Source organism: Pinus tabuliformis, chromosome 9 (genome assembly GCF_031772625.1).
Source record: "Pinus tabuliformis cultivar Carrire ecotype Pingquan chromosome 9, CPIR1, whole genome shotgun sequence".
Lineage (NCBI taxonomy): Eukaryota > Viridiplantae > Streptophyta > Pinopsida > Pinales > Pinaceae > Pinus > Pinus tabuliformis.
The window spans coordinates 851,645,564-851,660,964 of NC_142307.1; the positions used below are offsets into that span (position 1 = coordinate 851,645,564).

A 15,401-nucleotide genomic window follows, 5' to 3' on the forward strand; every position below is an offset into this window, starting at 1 on the left:
TTTCCTTATTCAGCTCAAATTTATTACTGCTATTATTTTTAATCAATTATAATCGGTCCATTAACAATTATAATTGATTAACATTAATCTACATGTATTTGTATCCAAATCCTTATTTTTAAATACGTTTAATGCCATGACTTAATTAATCACATTATTTGGCATATGAATGTAATCTTGCTGACAGTAATTGACATCATAATCATGATGCACGTATGTCCAACTTAATTATTGCAATTAGACGTCTCTAAATCCAACATTCTCTACATCATAAATCATAAAAATCTTAAATCTAATACAATACTAAAATTATTCATGTTAACAAAATAAAACACGAATTTGAAAAAATTCAAAACTAAATATTAATAATATTATAATCGAAAATTCAAAACCAATTACTGAACAATTCCTGAACTGGAATCATTATTCCTCCAAACACATTGTCCACCACTGAAGATATCATTCCAACAGTAGTTTTTTATACCAATGAGCAGAGGCTTTAGGATACCTTTTCAGCCCATCTTTATAGTCGATATAATGAAAACCAAATCGACATTCATAACCTAAGGACCATTCAAAGTTATCCATAAGCGACCATGCATAGAACCCTCGGATATCTGAACCTTCCCTGCATTATCACAAACAATATTATCAGCTTTAGTTATCTAATAGCCCTTGAGAAGGACAATGTAATATCAGTTGAGCATCTCAAATTTCATAATTTTCTCCTTTAGGGTGATTGAATGAACTGCAATATATGAGAATAGGGTTATTGGATGAACTGCAATATATCTGAGAAGAGTGCTTCACAAGTACCTTATAGCCTCTAGTATGTACCATAGATGTTCAGAGCAAAAGTTTATGCGCCCTGTATCATTTAGTGCTTCATCGAGCGATGTGGTTGACTCGTCCACAATGGGGTCATTGACTCCTATTTAAATAAGTAAAACCAAATTTGAATATTTAAATAAGTAAAATTAGTTTTGAATATTTATATAAAATTTTTGAATTTAGGTTCATGTGATATATAATTTATAGAAAATAATTTTGAAGTGATAATCACACAAGAAAATCTCATGAATTGTTTTGAACTAATTAGTGTAGTTTATTTTTTCCGAATAACTAGTATAATTCATCTTTTTTGAACCAAATGAACCAATTAGTATGGTTCATCTTTTTCGAACCAACTAATATGATTCATATTGTCCTAAAAATAAACCATACTAATATTTTGAAACTATCAATAAAATTTTCTCCTATACTTCATACTTATCTATTAAAATATTAATGAAATGAAAACTTGTGCTGTGCTTTTCTTACCATTTTCTGTTATAAAGATGGGTGGATTGTTATACTGATGTTTTATATAAATCAGCAGATCCTTTATCCCCGGTGCATACACATAAAGAAAATCCGATGCCTTCACAAATTTTATACAAAAAAATGCGGTGAAAAGTTCAGATGTCAAATTTAACCAGTAAAATAAATTCCATAACCTGTTCTCAAATTTAAACTTAAATATTGACTTTCCGATTTTGGGTTATAATTAGCACACCTTGAGTCCTATCAACACCCCATTCCGCTCACCTGTAAAAGCACACTAATTATACCTTATTGGTTAACTGAATTTCCTCAATATATATTAATATCAATATTTTTGTCATGAAATTATCCACATTAATACTAATTTTTCTATTTCTATCCTGAAGATTAACTACACTAAATAGCTCGAAACATCTACCAAAAATATTTCAACATAATATTCTACCTGCAAAATCAGATTTTTAATATTTAGTTTTTAAACTCTTTACAAATTAAGAGACTAATGCAGTGGTAAACACCCAATATATACTTACGAACACAACGTGCCCCACAGTCCAGATTCCAGCAGGACATCTGACTGGTCGGTTCCGGGCAATTTATCGCGTACTGACTTGTATAATAATTCACTCCGACGAAGTCAAAGGATCCTTTTAACTGTTGGGATTGTTGCTCACTAAATTTTGGCAAACGATTCCCAATTCTCTCTTTCATTGTAGTGGGGTAACTGCCTGAAGTTATTGGATCCATAAACCTGCCATACAGAAACTACTGGTTTGATTACAACAGAGTATTGTAACCCTGTTAATAGTGGAAAAGTTTAGAATTTGATTTTATAAAAATATTTAAATTTGTAATATAGCCTAAATATTTTTAAATATAAGATTTGACTGATTGATATCTGATAATTCTTTGATTGATATATATTTGATAATTCAAATCAAAATAACAATGTGAAATTTTTAAAAATATAAACACAATAATACCATCCCAGCGTGAAATCAATAACTCTCTGAGCTGCGTTTTGATCATCCAAAGATGCTGAATATGGATAGGTCCCGTTGCACACTAATGTAATCCCAATAGAACCCTTTTGCTCAACCTGCAAGGATTTCAAAACTTTCTCTCCTGGTTAATAACCTTATTCATCTTATTTTCGTTAAAGTCCAGGAAAGTGAACGAAACAGCCAAACAAGGTAAATTCAGAATAAATTGCATGAAAGGGAACGAAACAGTAGAACCAGGGAAATTTGGATCTATAATGCGGTGTTTTTTTACATAGTGGGAAAATCTATCATAATTTAGTTGTCAAACTAGCAGTGAGAACAACTATCTCTTGTTGCTAACCACTAATGTAACCATCTCTGGCTGCTAACAGTGAATGCAGGCTGACTCATCTCTCTTATTCAATGAAAACTAAGCCACTTGGAATAACTTGCTGGTGGTTCAAGGGGCAGATTTTCACTCCTGCTGCCTTTGGGTCTTGGGTGATTAACCCATTTCCTTAGATTCTAGGAAGACGAGCTCTTAGCCAAGCAAAAACAGTTTTAAGGCATACTCCAGGCCCTTTTTTAGTTTGAATTATTTTATTTTATTTTAAATCTAAAAAGGGTTTTTGAGTAAATGGTTTTTGACTGCATATTTAGATTCATTATACTGGAAATTTTTTGGAGTACTAGAATTGTGGAAAATTCACAACTCAAACTTGTGATTTTAACAAATCCCTACTAGATTCTAGGCAAATTACACCAACAATTATACTGAAAAAACCTAAAAAACTTATAATAGATAGACTACTAGATAAAACTAGGCTAGGAGATGAGTCACAGGCATGCACTAGTATCAAAATATAAGATAATGTCAAAGTACCTTGATTCCCAGGGCTGTCTGTTAACAAAGTGAAGATGATGTTTTAGCTATATTTTAATTGTTCTAAGTTTTGAAGGTTTCTGGTTAATATTTTCTTGTTAAATTTGAGCATTCTTATTTCTATTGGGATTCCCATAATATTGAGGGATCTTACAAACATGGGGGAAGTCAAATAATTGAACTTGCCTATGTCAGAATTTTTGAATATTTTAAAATTCTGCAATTGAATTGTTTAGAAATCTGTAAATACTAAATTTATTTATAGATACCAAAACTTCTGGGATAAAAAAAAAGAAGGAAAGAAAAGTAAAGAAAGAAAGAAAGAAAGAAAGAATGAAAAGTAAAAGAAAAAAAGCTTAAGGCTATATTCAAAGCAAGGCCTGTGAAGTGTGAACGACTGTGAAACCACTTCCACTTCCAATTCCAATGTTTTTAATCCAAGTTCCAATATCCAGATGGAAGGACAGTGTATTCAGAGCCAAATTGAAATGGTCAGACTTTAAGGTCCGCATAATCAGTCATGAGAACTACTAGTAGCCTCAATTTGTTTTAGAATGCATTCGTTTGCAGAAGAGCTTCACCTGATATTTAGTCCTATATGCTTCCACAGCAGCTGCATGTGCAAGAAGAATGTGATGTGCCACTGTGTATATTTCAGTTGCAATGGGATTATCAAAACTACTGTGGCCAGGGGCATGAAGTCCGCGATCATATCCAAAGTAACAAACGAGATAAGGTTCATTAAAAGTGATCCACTGTTTAACCCTATCACCAAATAATCGGAAGCATGTCTCTGCATAGGCAGTATAATCAGTCCTGCATCAATATATCACGACAACACAAAAATGATTTAATCAATGGTCAATACAGCAACAACTTTCTAATCCAAAATATTGCAGAAATACAAATTAGCATACACCATGCATGGACTCAGAAATCCTCCATAGTCATCCTCAAGACACTGGGGAGCATCCCAATGGAACAAAGTGACAGAAACTTGGATTCCTGCAAACTACTGACAATCAGCATTGTTCAAAAGAAGAGACAAGCAGAACACAAGACAGGCAATATCGATCATTAAGTGATAACATTGGGTACATCATACAACCATTCTCCAGGAGTTCATTTATGAGGTTATTGTAATAGGCTACTCCTTCCTCATTGATCTCCCCTTTTCCCTCTGCAACAATTTGTAGACATTAGGTCAATGACAATATAAACTCTAGACTCAACTTTGAGAAATAACAACATTTGGGTATTAATCTACTTCTTTGCAGCTTACTTGGAAACATTCGAGACCATGAGATTGAGAATCTGTAGACATCCACTCCCATATCTTTTATAAGTTTAACATCTTCCTGCAGGTTAGATCGCTTAGTCCAAGTGACTGGTGAGTAGAAATTAGAATCCCTTTGAGTAGCTCGTGCAAACTCTTAAACAGTGGAAACTCTGGTATAATATTATATGTAACTACAACATCATTCGAAATTATATTTGATCCAAAATTTCAGTTAGGAGTTACCTTATAACGATGGTACTGGTCCACAGCTACATCACCGTTGCTCCCATCAACAATTTTGCCTGGATTGCAAAACCATACTAATCATTCAGTGATAAGATTCTATACAAATTTACTTCTAAGAGAGAAGCAGCTAAGAAGTGGAGATGTGTCTATGTCTCACTATGTAACCCACAGTAGTAAATATTCATCTTTATGACTTTGAGTTAATTGACTGGTAATCATACTAATGTAATTTAGAGTTAAACTCTTTAATAATAAAATTTTATGTCTGTAAATATCATCATGAAGAAGCCATCATTGAAGAAGAAACATATCTCTCTGTCTGAAACTTTATACTGGTATTTATAATTTGGAATTTATTAATTAATATAAATCTGCAAGACCAAAAATTCTTTCAACAACGGTTTAACTAAATTTACAGAGTTAGCTCACATCTTACTTTCCTAGTAGAAACATGTTTATACTAGTTTTAAATTGTGATTGAAAAGCATGCTACATAAAAAGTATTTTGATATAAATAGCATATTCTCTGCATCCAACAAACATAAAACAATGTATATACAAATCTACAATGTATGTACAAATCTACATGTACAGTGGACATAAGCTCAGGCTATAGGAGCAACAATCTGGCTTGACTCTGAGCATATGATTGCACCTGGTGTCTGGCAAAATGAGTCCCAGATGCTTAGACCTCTTCCACCTTCTTTTGCAGCTCCTTCACACTGCATCAATACATATACCAAAGATATTATAGATTTTTTTTGGCTAGGTTTATGGATACTTGAACCTTCAATTTCATTGTTTACATAATTACAATAATTATCAATTAATCTATACCATCTAAGACACATTACAGATTTATTTGAGATAGGTAGATTTTAACATTTATTTCGTCCGATGTTCACACTATGCATATAGACTACAGTGGTTTACCGTGAGAATTTTCGAGTTGATTCAGAGAGCGAGAGATATGTGCCAGTACCTGATAAGCAGAAGTCGCTACCCCAAACATGAATCCCGGAGGAAAATTACTCCTCCTTAGTCCCCTATGATGGTTCACTTCACTGTGACTCTCCATGTTCAACTTTGATGTATTCAGAACTACAATCCACTGTACTTATGACCTGAACCTGAACGCACATACATAGCTCTTATACTACGAAAATAAAGCTGGAGTTAACAAATTCTTGATTACTCTGTCGTACCTTTGAAAGCGAACAAGGCCAAAAGGTTTGAAAAATAATTTTGGTGGACCAATCATGTGCGCCCCATATGCAGTCAACCCAGCACACACAGCACCTTATCTAAGCAGCCAATCTCGTGTCTCTCTATACGTGTGGGCAATCCCATAAAAAGATTCTGTTAATTTTATATTTTAAAATTGGATCATTCGTTCGTCGTACCCACAAACAGAAAAATGTCATATGCCAAATTTGGTGTTCGATTGATCGTTTATTATTATTATTATTATTAACCTTTTCATGAATTTTTTTAAAACTATTAATATTTATAATATTATATAATTAATATATGTCAAACCTTTCATTACTTCAACAAACCCAAATATAATCAATTTTAAATATTAACTCTTATAATATTACTTTAACAAATCTAATATAATCAATTTCAAAATCATATTTTATAATTAATGTTATCAATTTTTTTGAAATTTTAATAAATTGAATTTAATCATTTTAATGATTTTAATAAATCTATTCCAAAGATCATAAATGTATTCTAGATTTAAGGATAGTTTAAACTCTATTTTTTATTTTCTTTAAGTAGGTTATTTAAATTTAAATTATTTACATATTTTAACTCAACCAAATTTATCACCATACAATATGATAGGAGATATAACCATGTTCCATTATATATAAAAAAAAACTAGTTAAGTAATAAGGTGTTTCCTCTTGGAAGAAAGAACTCCCTAGAGTGCCACTCTGCATCTTTGGGCACCTTTTGATCAATTGTTAGACTATTCAAATATGTTCACCCATTAGATTCCACCATTGGCTCTTACTTGAATTATCAATTGCCTGAACTGTCAACTGCCTGAACTGCATGAACTATGAGTTGATTCCTTTATTTCCAATGTTTGGCTTGCTTCCCGTGAAAAGGAGAGGCATCTTAACTAACAGAAGCCTGAAAAGGCATGAGGAAATCAAGAAGTTGAGGTTAATGATCATCCTTGTCAAGGTTGGGGCGTCGGTGGACCAGAGAATCTCCATGCTCTCCGACTACATGGACTACATGGAGCCTGTTGATTGCTTCGTCGATAGTAGCAATGAGTAGTACGAAAACAAAGAGCGACAAGCATTTGCATTCCTACGAAGTCATCCATGAAAATGCTAACCGAACAATTACAAAACTCATCAAAGATCCCAAATTATTGTAGCAGAGACAATTACTATTGAAGGGCAAGCATTTTGTTTTTGGTATGTTTAACTTCGCTTCGATCTCGAGATCAAAATCCCTTACAAACCCCTCCACCCTCAAAAAGTTCAATGCTAAACAATGTCATTCTGAATTTGCAAAGGTTTCCTCAAAATTTGTGAATGATACATTGATGATGAAGAATGTATGAAAAACTTTTCAGCTTTTATATAAATTATTGTTTACGAGAAATCATTATTCATTATATTAATACTTCAATTAATAATAAAAATTAAAAGCTGATAAGTTTCCTCATAGTACCCTTTAGACAAACACTTCTTTTAGAAGTATCCCTCAAATATCTTTCAGGACAACTCTTCTCCTTAAATGTTCTTGACATTCTTCAAGTATTCCCATTGGATATCAACTTTCACCCTTAGGATGAAGGTGGATACCTTTGTTTTCATATTTTCAAATTAGTTATTAACCCTGAAAAAACTCTTCTTCCCTAACATCCATACCTCTGCTTCTTCAACCTTCTTCACCTCTTCATCAAATGTAGGAGGCTTTTCCTTCTTACGTTCTTCCAGCATGAAGTATTTCCCTTTCCTTCTTCATTGATGGTGTATTTTTTGCTATAGCACTAGGTAGTTATTTGGGGAATATTATTGTCCTTTATGGGGTACTCAGAGGAGTTCCACCCCTCATGATGTCTTCACTTCCTTTTATGTGCCTTTTCTTCGATCTCTTTCCTTTTGCACGATCAATCCTCATACCTTTCCTTCCTTTCCCTAAATAAATCTGCTTGAACTTGTAGCTATCTCCTAGATCATGTTGCTTATATCTTTGTAAATCTGATAAGCTTCGCAGTAGGAACACATTTACTTCATCCCATTGCTCTTGAGCTCTGACAATCCTCTTATTGTCAACCTTACAACTTCTTATCTTTTCCTTCAAACTTCTAAGTGTATCCATCTAGTCAGGAGATCCTACCTCTCCTCTCTTCTTAACTAATTCTTCCTCATGCACATGTTTTGACCTATCAGTGCTATACTGTGCCATCTCATTGTTTATTCCCTTTGATCTTGTGTTATTCCTTTTGTGTCTTTCTATCTTGTAACATCAAATTCCAAGTCAGTACATCTATCATAGAAATAATGAAATTAATATGAAATCCATGGTTCCAATATTATAAACATCAGATAACAACATTCATGATCATAGACTACACTCTATAATAGATCTTAAAACATCATCATACCAGGAAAAAGCCCCTAGCTCTTCTCCATAGGTCCAGTGTTGAACTATTTTCTCAAATAACACTTTGTAACACCTCTATCCACCACATTGACCATACTAAGTGAAAAAGAACGCATTAATACCACTAATCAAACTTCAAAATCCTGTTATGGAAATGGGGTCTTAAAATTTCATCAATTTTAAAAATCCTTGGGACTAAAAATTAAGGCCACTGTTGTGCCTAAATCAATGACACCTTTCCAGTGATATAAAATTTATCGAAAATTGACTCATGAATCAAAGGTATAGTCATTTGAAGTTGAGCCATTAAACTCCCGCCACATCAGTGTTATGATTCCATGTGGCACCCATGTGGTATCCCTCCACACCCTCATGGGAGGTCCGTGCCATCCTTCTTTTCTCACGTGTTCATAACCATTCCTAAGTGGCATTTCATCCTCACCATTTCGTGGTACCTACCGGTCCACCCTCTTAACCTTGCAATCAACATTTTTCTCGTTATATTCATTCTCAACTTTGGCCACTCCTTTTCCTTAGCACAAAGTGAAAAATCACAAAACATTAAGTCCGCGGTGATATGGGAAATTTACATCAACTCCTAAGTGGGGTTTCACGTCTCTCGACCCTCACCCCCTCATTAACCTTGGCCTATTGCCAACCACCTTCCCATTGTTTCAAGGTGATATAAACTTGTTCGCATTAATTAATGGAAGGGATTTCCATCTCAATCGGCATCAATCTCAGCCCACATCTTATCATGCTTTGCCACAATCCTCCCGAGGTCTCGAGACCCCAAGGGCCGAGATGACATCATCACAACATCATTCCCTCCAAGTGGACTCTTTCGGGAGCACCACATGTTAGTGAATATTTGGGCCTTTCGACCCTCTGATATGGCCTATTCTAGCTACAACATAACACACCATTATGGCACCATGTTAACCTATAATCATGCCACCTTCCCACCTCACTTGGGTCCCATTGTTCTTGACCCTTAGTAACAAAAATATAATTTCACGTTATAATGATTTGGCCCTAATTCAAGGGATTAGTTTAGTGCTCAAAAATCAAAGTGTGCGACAAAGATCGAAACATGTACCATAGCATGGATCTTGGCTATCTGAATCCAATGCAACTCGTTTCACTTAAAACAAATATTGTGTGCTCTCGATATCGCGTTTTGACTAATTTGTCAAGTAACTAAAATTTTTGTAATATGGATTGCAGGTACGCCCAGTCAACAGTCTGTACGCAGACTAGGAAGGTGACTAGGAAGTTTACTATTTTTTATGTTTTTATGAGCCAATGGCAGGTTCTCACTTAGCCTCTCCACATTGGTCAAATTTTCTTGAGTTTTAATTGGTTGTGCATTCGTTGAGGTGGTCCAATGGTGGAGAGCCATGTGGGCCAATGGTTGATTGCCATGCGGCCTCCCAAATGTATTGTAAAATTTTGTTTGTGGGTTGAACGAGCCTAATGGGATTCGAATGGGTGAGGGTGGCAGCACAGTGCTCCACCACTACGCCACCAGTGTTCCTTGTAAACTAACCACTGTGCCACCAGTGTTCCTTGTAAACTATGGGTGCACACATACATTTCAGGTTTATGTGTAACACATAGAGGGGAAGGGGCCAAGGATAATCCCTAGCCCATGGCCACACCCCACACCATAGGACCATGGTGGAGGGAGCCAAGGGTTAGGGCTTAACCCCATCCCATAGTGTTTGTGCCATCGTATACGCCCATGTGAACCACCTGCACTAAGAGTTGAAGCTTGGAGTAAAGGGGGCCAGCCCTAGGCCGTATGTGACCCATATAACCACAGGTCGGAGTAGGCAGGGAGAATTTTGGATGGGGGCATAGCACAGGGCCTATCCCTCAATCATATAGCACTTGATAAGACTATAGGTAGAGTATGGAGGGGTTCATCCTCTAGGGTACAAAGTGGGGGCTAACCCCAAGGCCACATGGCTGCATATAACCACAACCCAATCCTTAAGTTCAGGTGTGGGTTTCAAGTGCCAAGTTCCAGGTTTTATGGCGCACCCAATGAACAACTCCAGTTCTATTGAGGGCTCGGTCGATGGGGTGGGCAGTTAGCCCCAGCCCTTGGGTACGTCACCCCCATACAACCACAAATTTCAGAATTTGGGGTTTAGTGGACAAGTTAGTTTTCCAATAATTTTGCCCATCTGGCGGGATTGTAGGCCATGTTTGCATGCCAGTTCTAGGTTTTTGTTACACAGTATTTTGTCACCGACCCTGCATTCCCTAATCCCAGACACTGCTGGTCCATGTTATTAACATCTACTTTGTGTCATGTTGCAAAATATGTGTTAGTGTCTTCCTTGTCAGATCCGGAAGAATACCTCAATTCATTACTCCTAGAGTAGACCCTTTTTAACCTATGTTTTTGGGTCGTCGCGAGTCATCAGCTGTTCCACCCGTGAAGATGGCCAAGTTTGAACTAAGCCTAGCGATGATGTCGCTCTGTCTCTTTTTCACTCGCGACGAGTTACTTTTGGCGAGTTTGTTTTAAAAAATTGTCAATGATCGATACTAAGGTTGGTTGTTGGATCAAATGAGCTCGGCTCTCTCCCTTGGGATGGTTGTTCCACCTTTTGTGCAACCTCCCAAAGGGATAAGCTCTTTCTCCCATCTCTCATGGAGGCTCCTCCTCTCATAAATATCTCCTTCACGGTTGAGATCTGCTAGTTCAAGTAGTGGTAGTGGCAAGTGGAAGTTGAAGTTAAAGAGTAGAGTTTGGAAGTAGCCTCTTATGTAACTTAGCCTGGTATGGTTTTGTGTGGATTTGGCTTCATTGTATGAGTGTTCTAACATCATAATTTTGCCTTTTGGGTAGGAGAGAGAGTTATTCATCCTCTTGGGAGACACTTCATGAGTGAATTCTTGCAGAGACATGCTGACAGGACCCTTCAAGGAGGCCTACAACGTCAAGGCATGGTTGTAAGTTTTGCTTCAGTTCATATTAATACAAATATCTTATGTCAAATTACATATTGATAGCTTGAAGTGCCTTGACCCTTTAAGTAGATTGTTTTTGTCGTATTCTATTATGTTCGTTGTTGTTCTTTGTATGTTGTTCTAGATACAAAAGTGATTAGAAGAAGAGCTAGAGCAACACAACGAGAACTTCATCAAACAAGGATTTGAAGGTAGGCCTTCATGACATTAACTATCTAAGGGAATTTTCTTTGATATTGTTTTTGATGTGACTATACACACTCTAGGGCTAGAGGGGTTGCCTTTGTCCGCAGAGGGAACTTGCCTGCATCATAGTTTGGGGCGCTCAAGCCAAGTTGGGCCAAATTAGAGGAGGGTTAGCTATGGAAATTGGGAAAAACTTGTAATATGCATAACTTCTGCAGTTTTTGGCCAAATGAGGTGCAGAAAGAACCCAGATGGGGGTTTTTGATAGTTCTGGATCCGTTGGAGACATAAATTTGAGCACTTAATGAAAGAGGCCTTGCATTCGAAGATGGACCAAGAGATGTAGCCTAGGAGAGGGGTGAACTCATTTATCATGTTTGTTGTTAAGTGTTTATGATATGGAATTTTGTCTCTGTTCTAATTGTTAACTAAGTTTAAAAATCATTTGTTTATTTGTTCTATAACTTGATCCATTACCCAAAAAACATAAAATTTTCACATGAAATTTGTTCATCACCTTCAAGTTTCATAAACAGTTTATTTTGGTATAAGAGCATCAGGTTATTATGAAGGTTTGATTTTTTTGCAAGTGCTTTTATGATGCTTACAAGGTTGAAGCTTAAAATAGGAGAAGGGGAGCTTTTGGAGCCAAGATCTCAAATTGTTTCAAGGAGAACAAACACACCTCGAGCTTCAATAGTCATGGCACATGAAGAAGGTCCTGAAGGGATGTCTGAAGATGAAAGAACTTTCAAAAAATATTTATTTGAGATGTCTGAAATGGTAAAGGTTCTTTATGAAGAGAGTAATTCAAGGTTGTATGGAGAGAGCTAAAAACCTTCAAAAGGAGATGGAGGAAAAGGAGAGAAGCCTCCAAAAGAGAATGGAGGGAATGGTGACAAACCACCACCTTCACCTCCATCTTCATCCTCATATTCATCCTCATCTTCTTATACTTCTTCAAACCTTTCACAAACACCTCCAAATTCTGTAAAATGACATGGTAAAACTCCTTTGTTAAATATTGATATAAATTTTGAATTGCCTATGTATGATGGAGAGGTAAATGCTGAGAAATTATATAATTGGATTCATTAGAATGAAGTGTATTGCAAGATACAAAGAATCAAGAATGATGAGACCAAAATTCAGCTTGCTTCTCTTAGGTTGGAAGATGCATCACTTATTTTGTGGAAAGCCAAACATCAAGAGGACATGAAGAAACATGGTAAGGTTTTGTCCTCTTGGAATGATTTTGTTGTTGCAATAATAAGGTAGTTTTATACATTAGCATACATGCAAAAAACTATCATGAATGAACAAAACTTTAGGCAAGCTAAGGGGAAAAATGTGCAAAGTTATACTCAAGAATTTAGGAAAAGGGCTTTAATTTTGGGTATATATTTTTCCTCTCAAGATACTTTGCTCAAATACATTGGAGTATTACATAGTTATTTGAGACATACCATTCTCATGTTTAACCCTACAAAACTAGACGAAGTTTGTGTACAAGCAACTCATTTAGAAGCAAGAGGGAAAAATGTTTCTAAAGAAACTAGTGAGAAGTCATTCAAGTTTGGAGAAAAAGGAAAAGAGAAGTTTAAAGGCAAGGATAAAAAGAATGCTTCAACCGAGAAAGAAGGAGAAAAACTCACATGTAAACACTATTCTAAAGAAGGCCATGATGAAGACCACTGTTGGAAAATTCATCCTGAGATGAGACCCAAAAAGTTAAAAAACAAGGAGAAAGAAAAGATTGTTGCAAATACACAACAAGATCTAAGATCTAATTCTGGAGGTGAAATAAAATCATAGCCATGGGATTGAAAGGTAAGGATTAATTGCAAGTACTATTTCTTCTAGCAAACCCATTGAAACTCAAAATGAAAGATAAATAATAGAGTTGTTCCATATTAGAATCATCACAAAACATAACAAGGTAGATACTTTGTTTGATAGTGGTTCACAAGAAAACCTCATTTCAAAAGGCGTTGTCAAAAAACTAAATTTGGAAACCATTTCCCATCCTAAACCTTATACTTTGGGTTGGGTATCTGACAATTCCAAATTGCAAGTGATGAAAAAATGCATGCTTAGATTTGTCATCACTGCAAATTTTATTAATGAGGTAGAACTTGATGTGGTACCACTTGGAATTTGTGGGATTATTTTTGGAAGCCCATACTTACATGACAGGAAAGCCATCTTTCATCACCATGAGAAAAATTATCACTTGTTAAAATATGGGATTTCTTCAAAGCTTGTTGGAATATTGTCAAAAAGGATATTCTACATGTAGTGGAAGACTCTAGAATGAACAGAACCATTTTGAAGGCTCTGAATACCTCTTTTATAGCCCTGATCCCCAAACAGGAGTTGGCTCAAACCCCAGATACGTTCAGACCTATAGCTTTGTGCAATGTGGTTTACAAGATAATATCAAAAGTTGTAGCCAATAGACTCAAACCCCTCCTTCCTTCCCTAGTTTCGGGGGAACAAGATGGATATGTGGAAGGGAGGAAAATTCTTAATAACATCATTCAAGCACATGAAGTGGTGCACTCTCTTACTAGAAAGAGAAAGGCTGGAATGATCATGCAATTGGACATAGCCAAAGCTTATGATAAGCTGAATTGGATCTATATGAGGAAAGTTCTTATAGCTTTCAAGTTTGATCACAATTGGGTGAGATGGATCCTGGCTCTGGTCATTTCTTCCAGTTTTTCAATTCTGGTCAATGGTTCTCCTTCGGAGACTTTCATTCCTTCTAGAGGCCTTAGGTAGGGTGACCCACTCTCTCCCTTTCTCTTCATCCTCATGATGGAAGGACTGGGTTGGTCTATCAAGCATGCAAAAGAAGTGGGTAAAATCAAAGGTCTCCAACTCTTTGACAATGGACAAGCTTTGACTCATCAACAATTTGTTGATGATACCATGCTGCAAGGAATCCCCACAATCAATGAAGCTCTTGCGTATAAACAAATCCTCAGTGACTTTGCCAGGGTTTCAAGTATGGAAGTTAATCTCTCCAAATCTAATATTTTTTTCTTCAATACTAACATTGCTATTCAGAGGAACATATCTAGAATCCTAGGCTTTCAAAGAGACTCTCTCCCCTCAAAATATCTGGGAGTTCCTCTAACTGCTAGACCGCTACACAAGAGCATATGGGAGCCAGTGATTAATAAATTACAAGGTAAAACTAGGAAATGGGCTATGAGATCATTAAACTTGGTTGGTAGGCTGGTCCTCACAAAGGCTGTTCTACAATCAATCCCAGTCTTTATGCTTTCAGCTGTCCTAGCTCCTAAAGGAGTCCCGCATCAAATCAGAGACATACAAAGAAACTTTCTTTGGGGCAAGGGGGAAGAAAAGAAGAAATGGACCTTAATAGCCTGGGAAAAAAATCTGCAAACCCAAAAACCACGGGGGTCTTGGATTGGATGATCCTGACATTCTAAGCAAGGTTTTAGGGGCAAAATTATGGAGGTGATGGATTAAAGAACCAGAGGCACAATGGGCTATCATCTGGAAAGAAAACTATGCTAGCTCATGGCAAGATAATGACTGCATAAGGATGGATGGTAATATAAGGGGATCACACATTTGGAATAAAGCCTGGGAAAACAAAGGCTTAATTCAAGATAACGGCTTCTGGGAAATTAGAGAGGGAGACTTAGCTTTATTCTAGGAGGATAGATGGCAACAAGAACCTATTCTGTTAAAGGAGGATTTGGAGGACATAAAGTAGAGACAGATACTAAGGGGCTTACCAAGGTTAAGGAATTTTGGGATCAAAACAATAGTATAGGGAAATCGAGAAACTGGAGGAAATTTGATTTCAGAAATGACAGCCCCCTGAAAGCTAAGGCTGAGAGAC

The 15,401-nt window shown here is 36.2% G+C and overlaps 1 protein-coding gene across 1 annotated transcript; it reads right to left on the reverse strand.

The window, feature by feature from the left end:
• Nucleotides 1–383: 383 nt before the first annotated feature.
• Nucleotides 384–5,768, reverse strand: LOC149151462 (beta-glucosidase 13-like). The gene is made up of 13 exons (XM_089438090.1): nt 5,697–5,768; nt 5,370–5,436; nt 4,712–4,770; nt 4,472–4,547; nt 4,298–4,369; nt 4,107–4,194; nt 3,771–4,005; nt 2,307–2,422; nt 1,857–2,074; nt 1,556–1,587; nt 1,321–1,420; nt 817–931; nt 384–628 (listed from the first exon to the last, which is right to left on the reverse strand). Exons 1-13 carry the CDS (start codon nt 5,724–5,726, stop codon nt 460–462), a joined length of 1,377 nt encoding a protein of 458 aa, XP_089294216.1. The 5' UTR covers nt 5,727–5,768; the 3' UTR covers nt 384–459.
• Nucleotides 5,769–15,401: the final 9,633 nt, after the last annotated feature.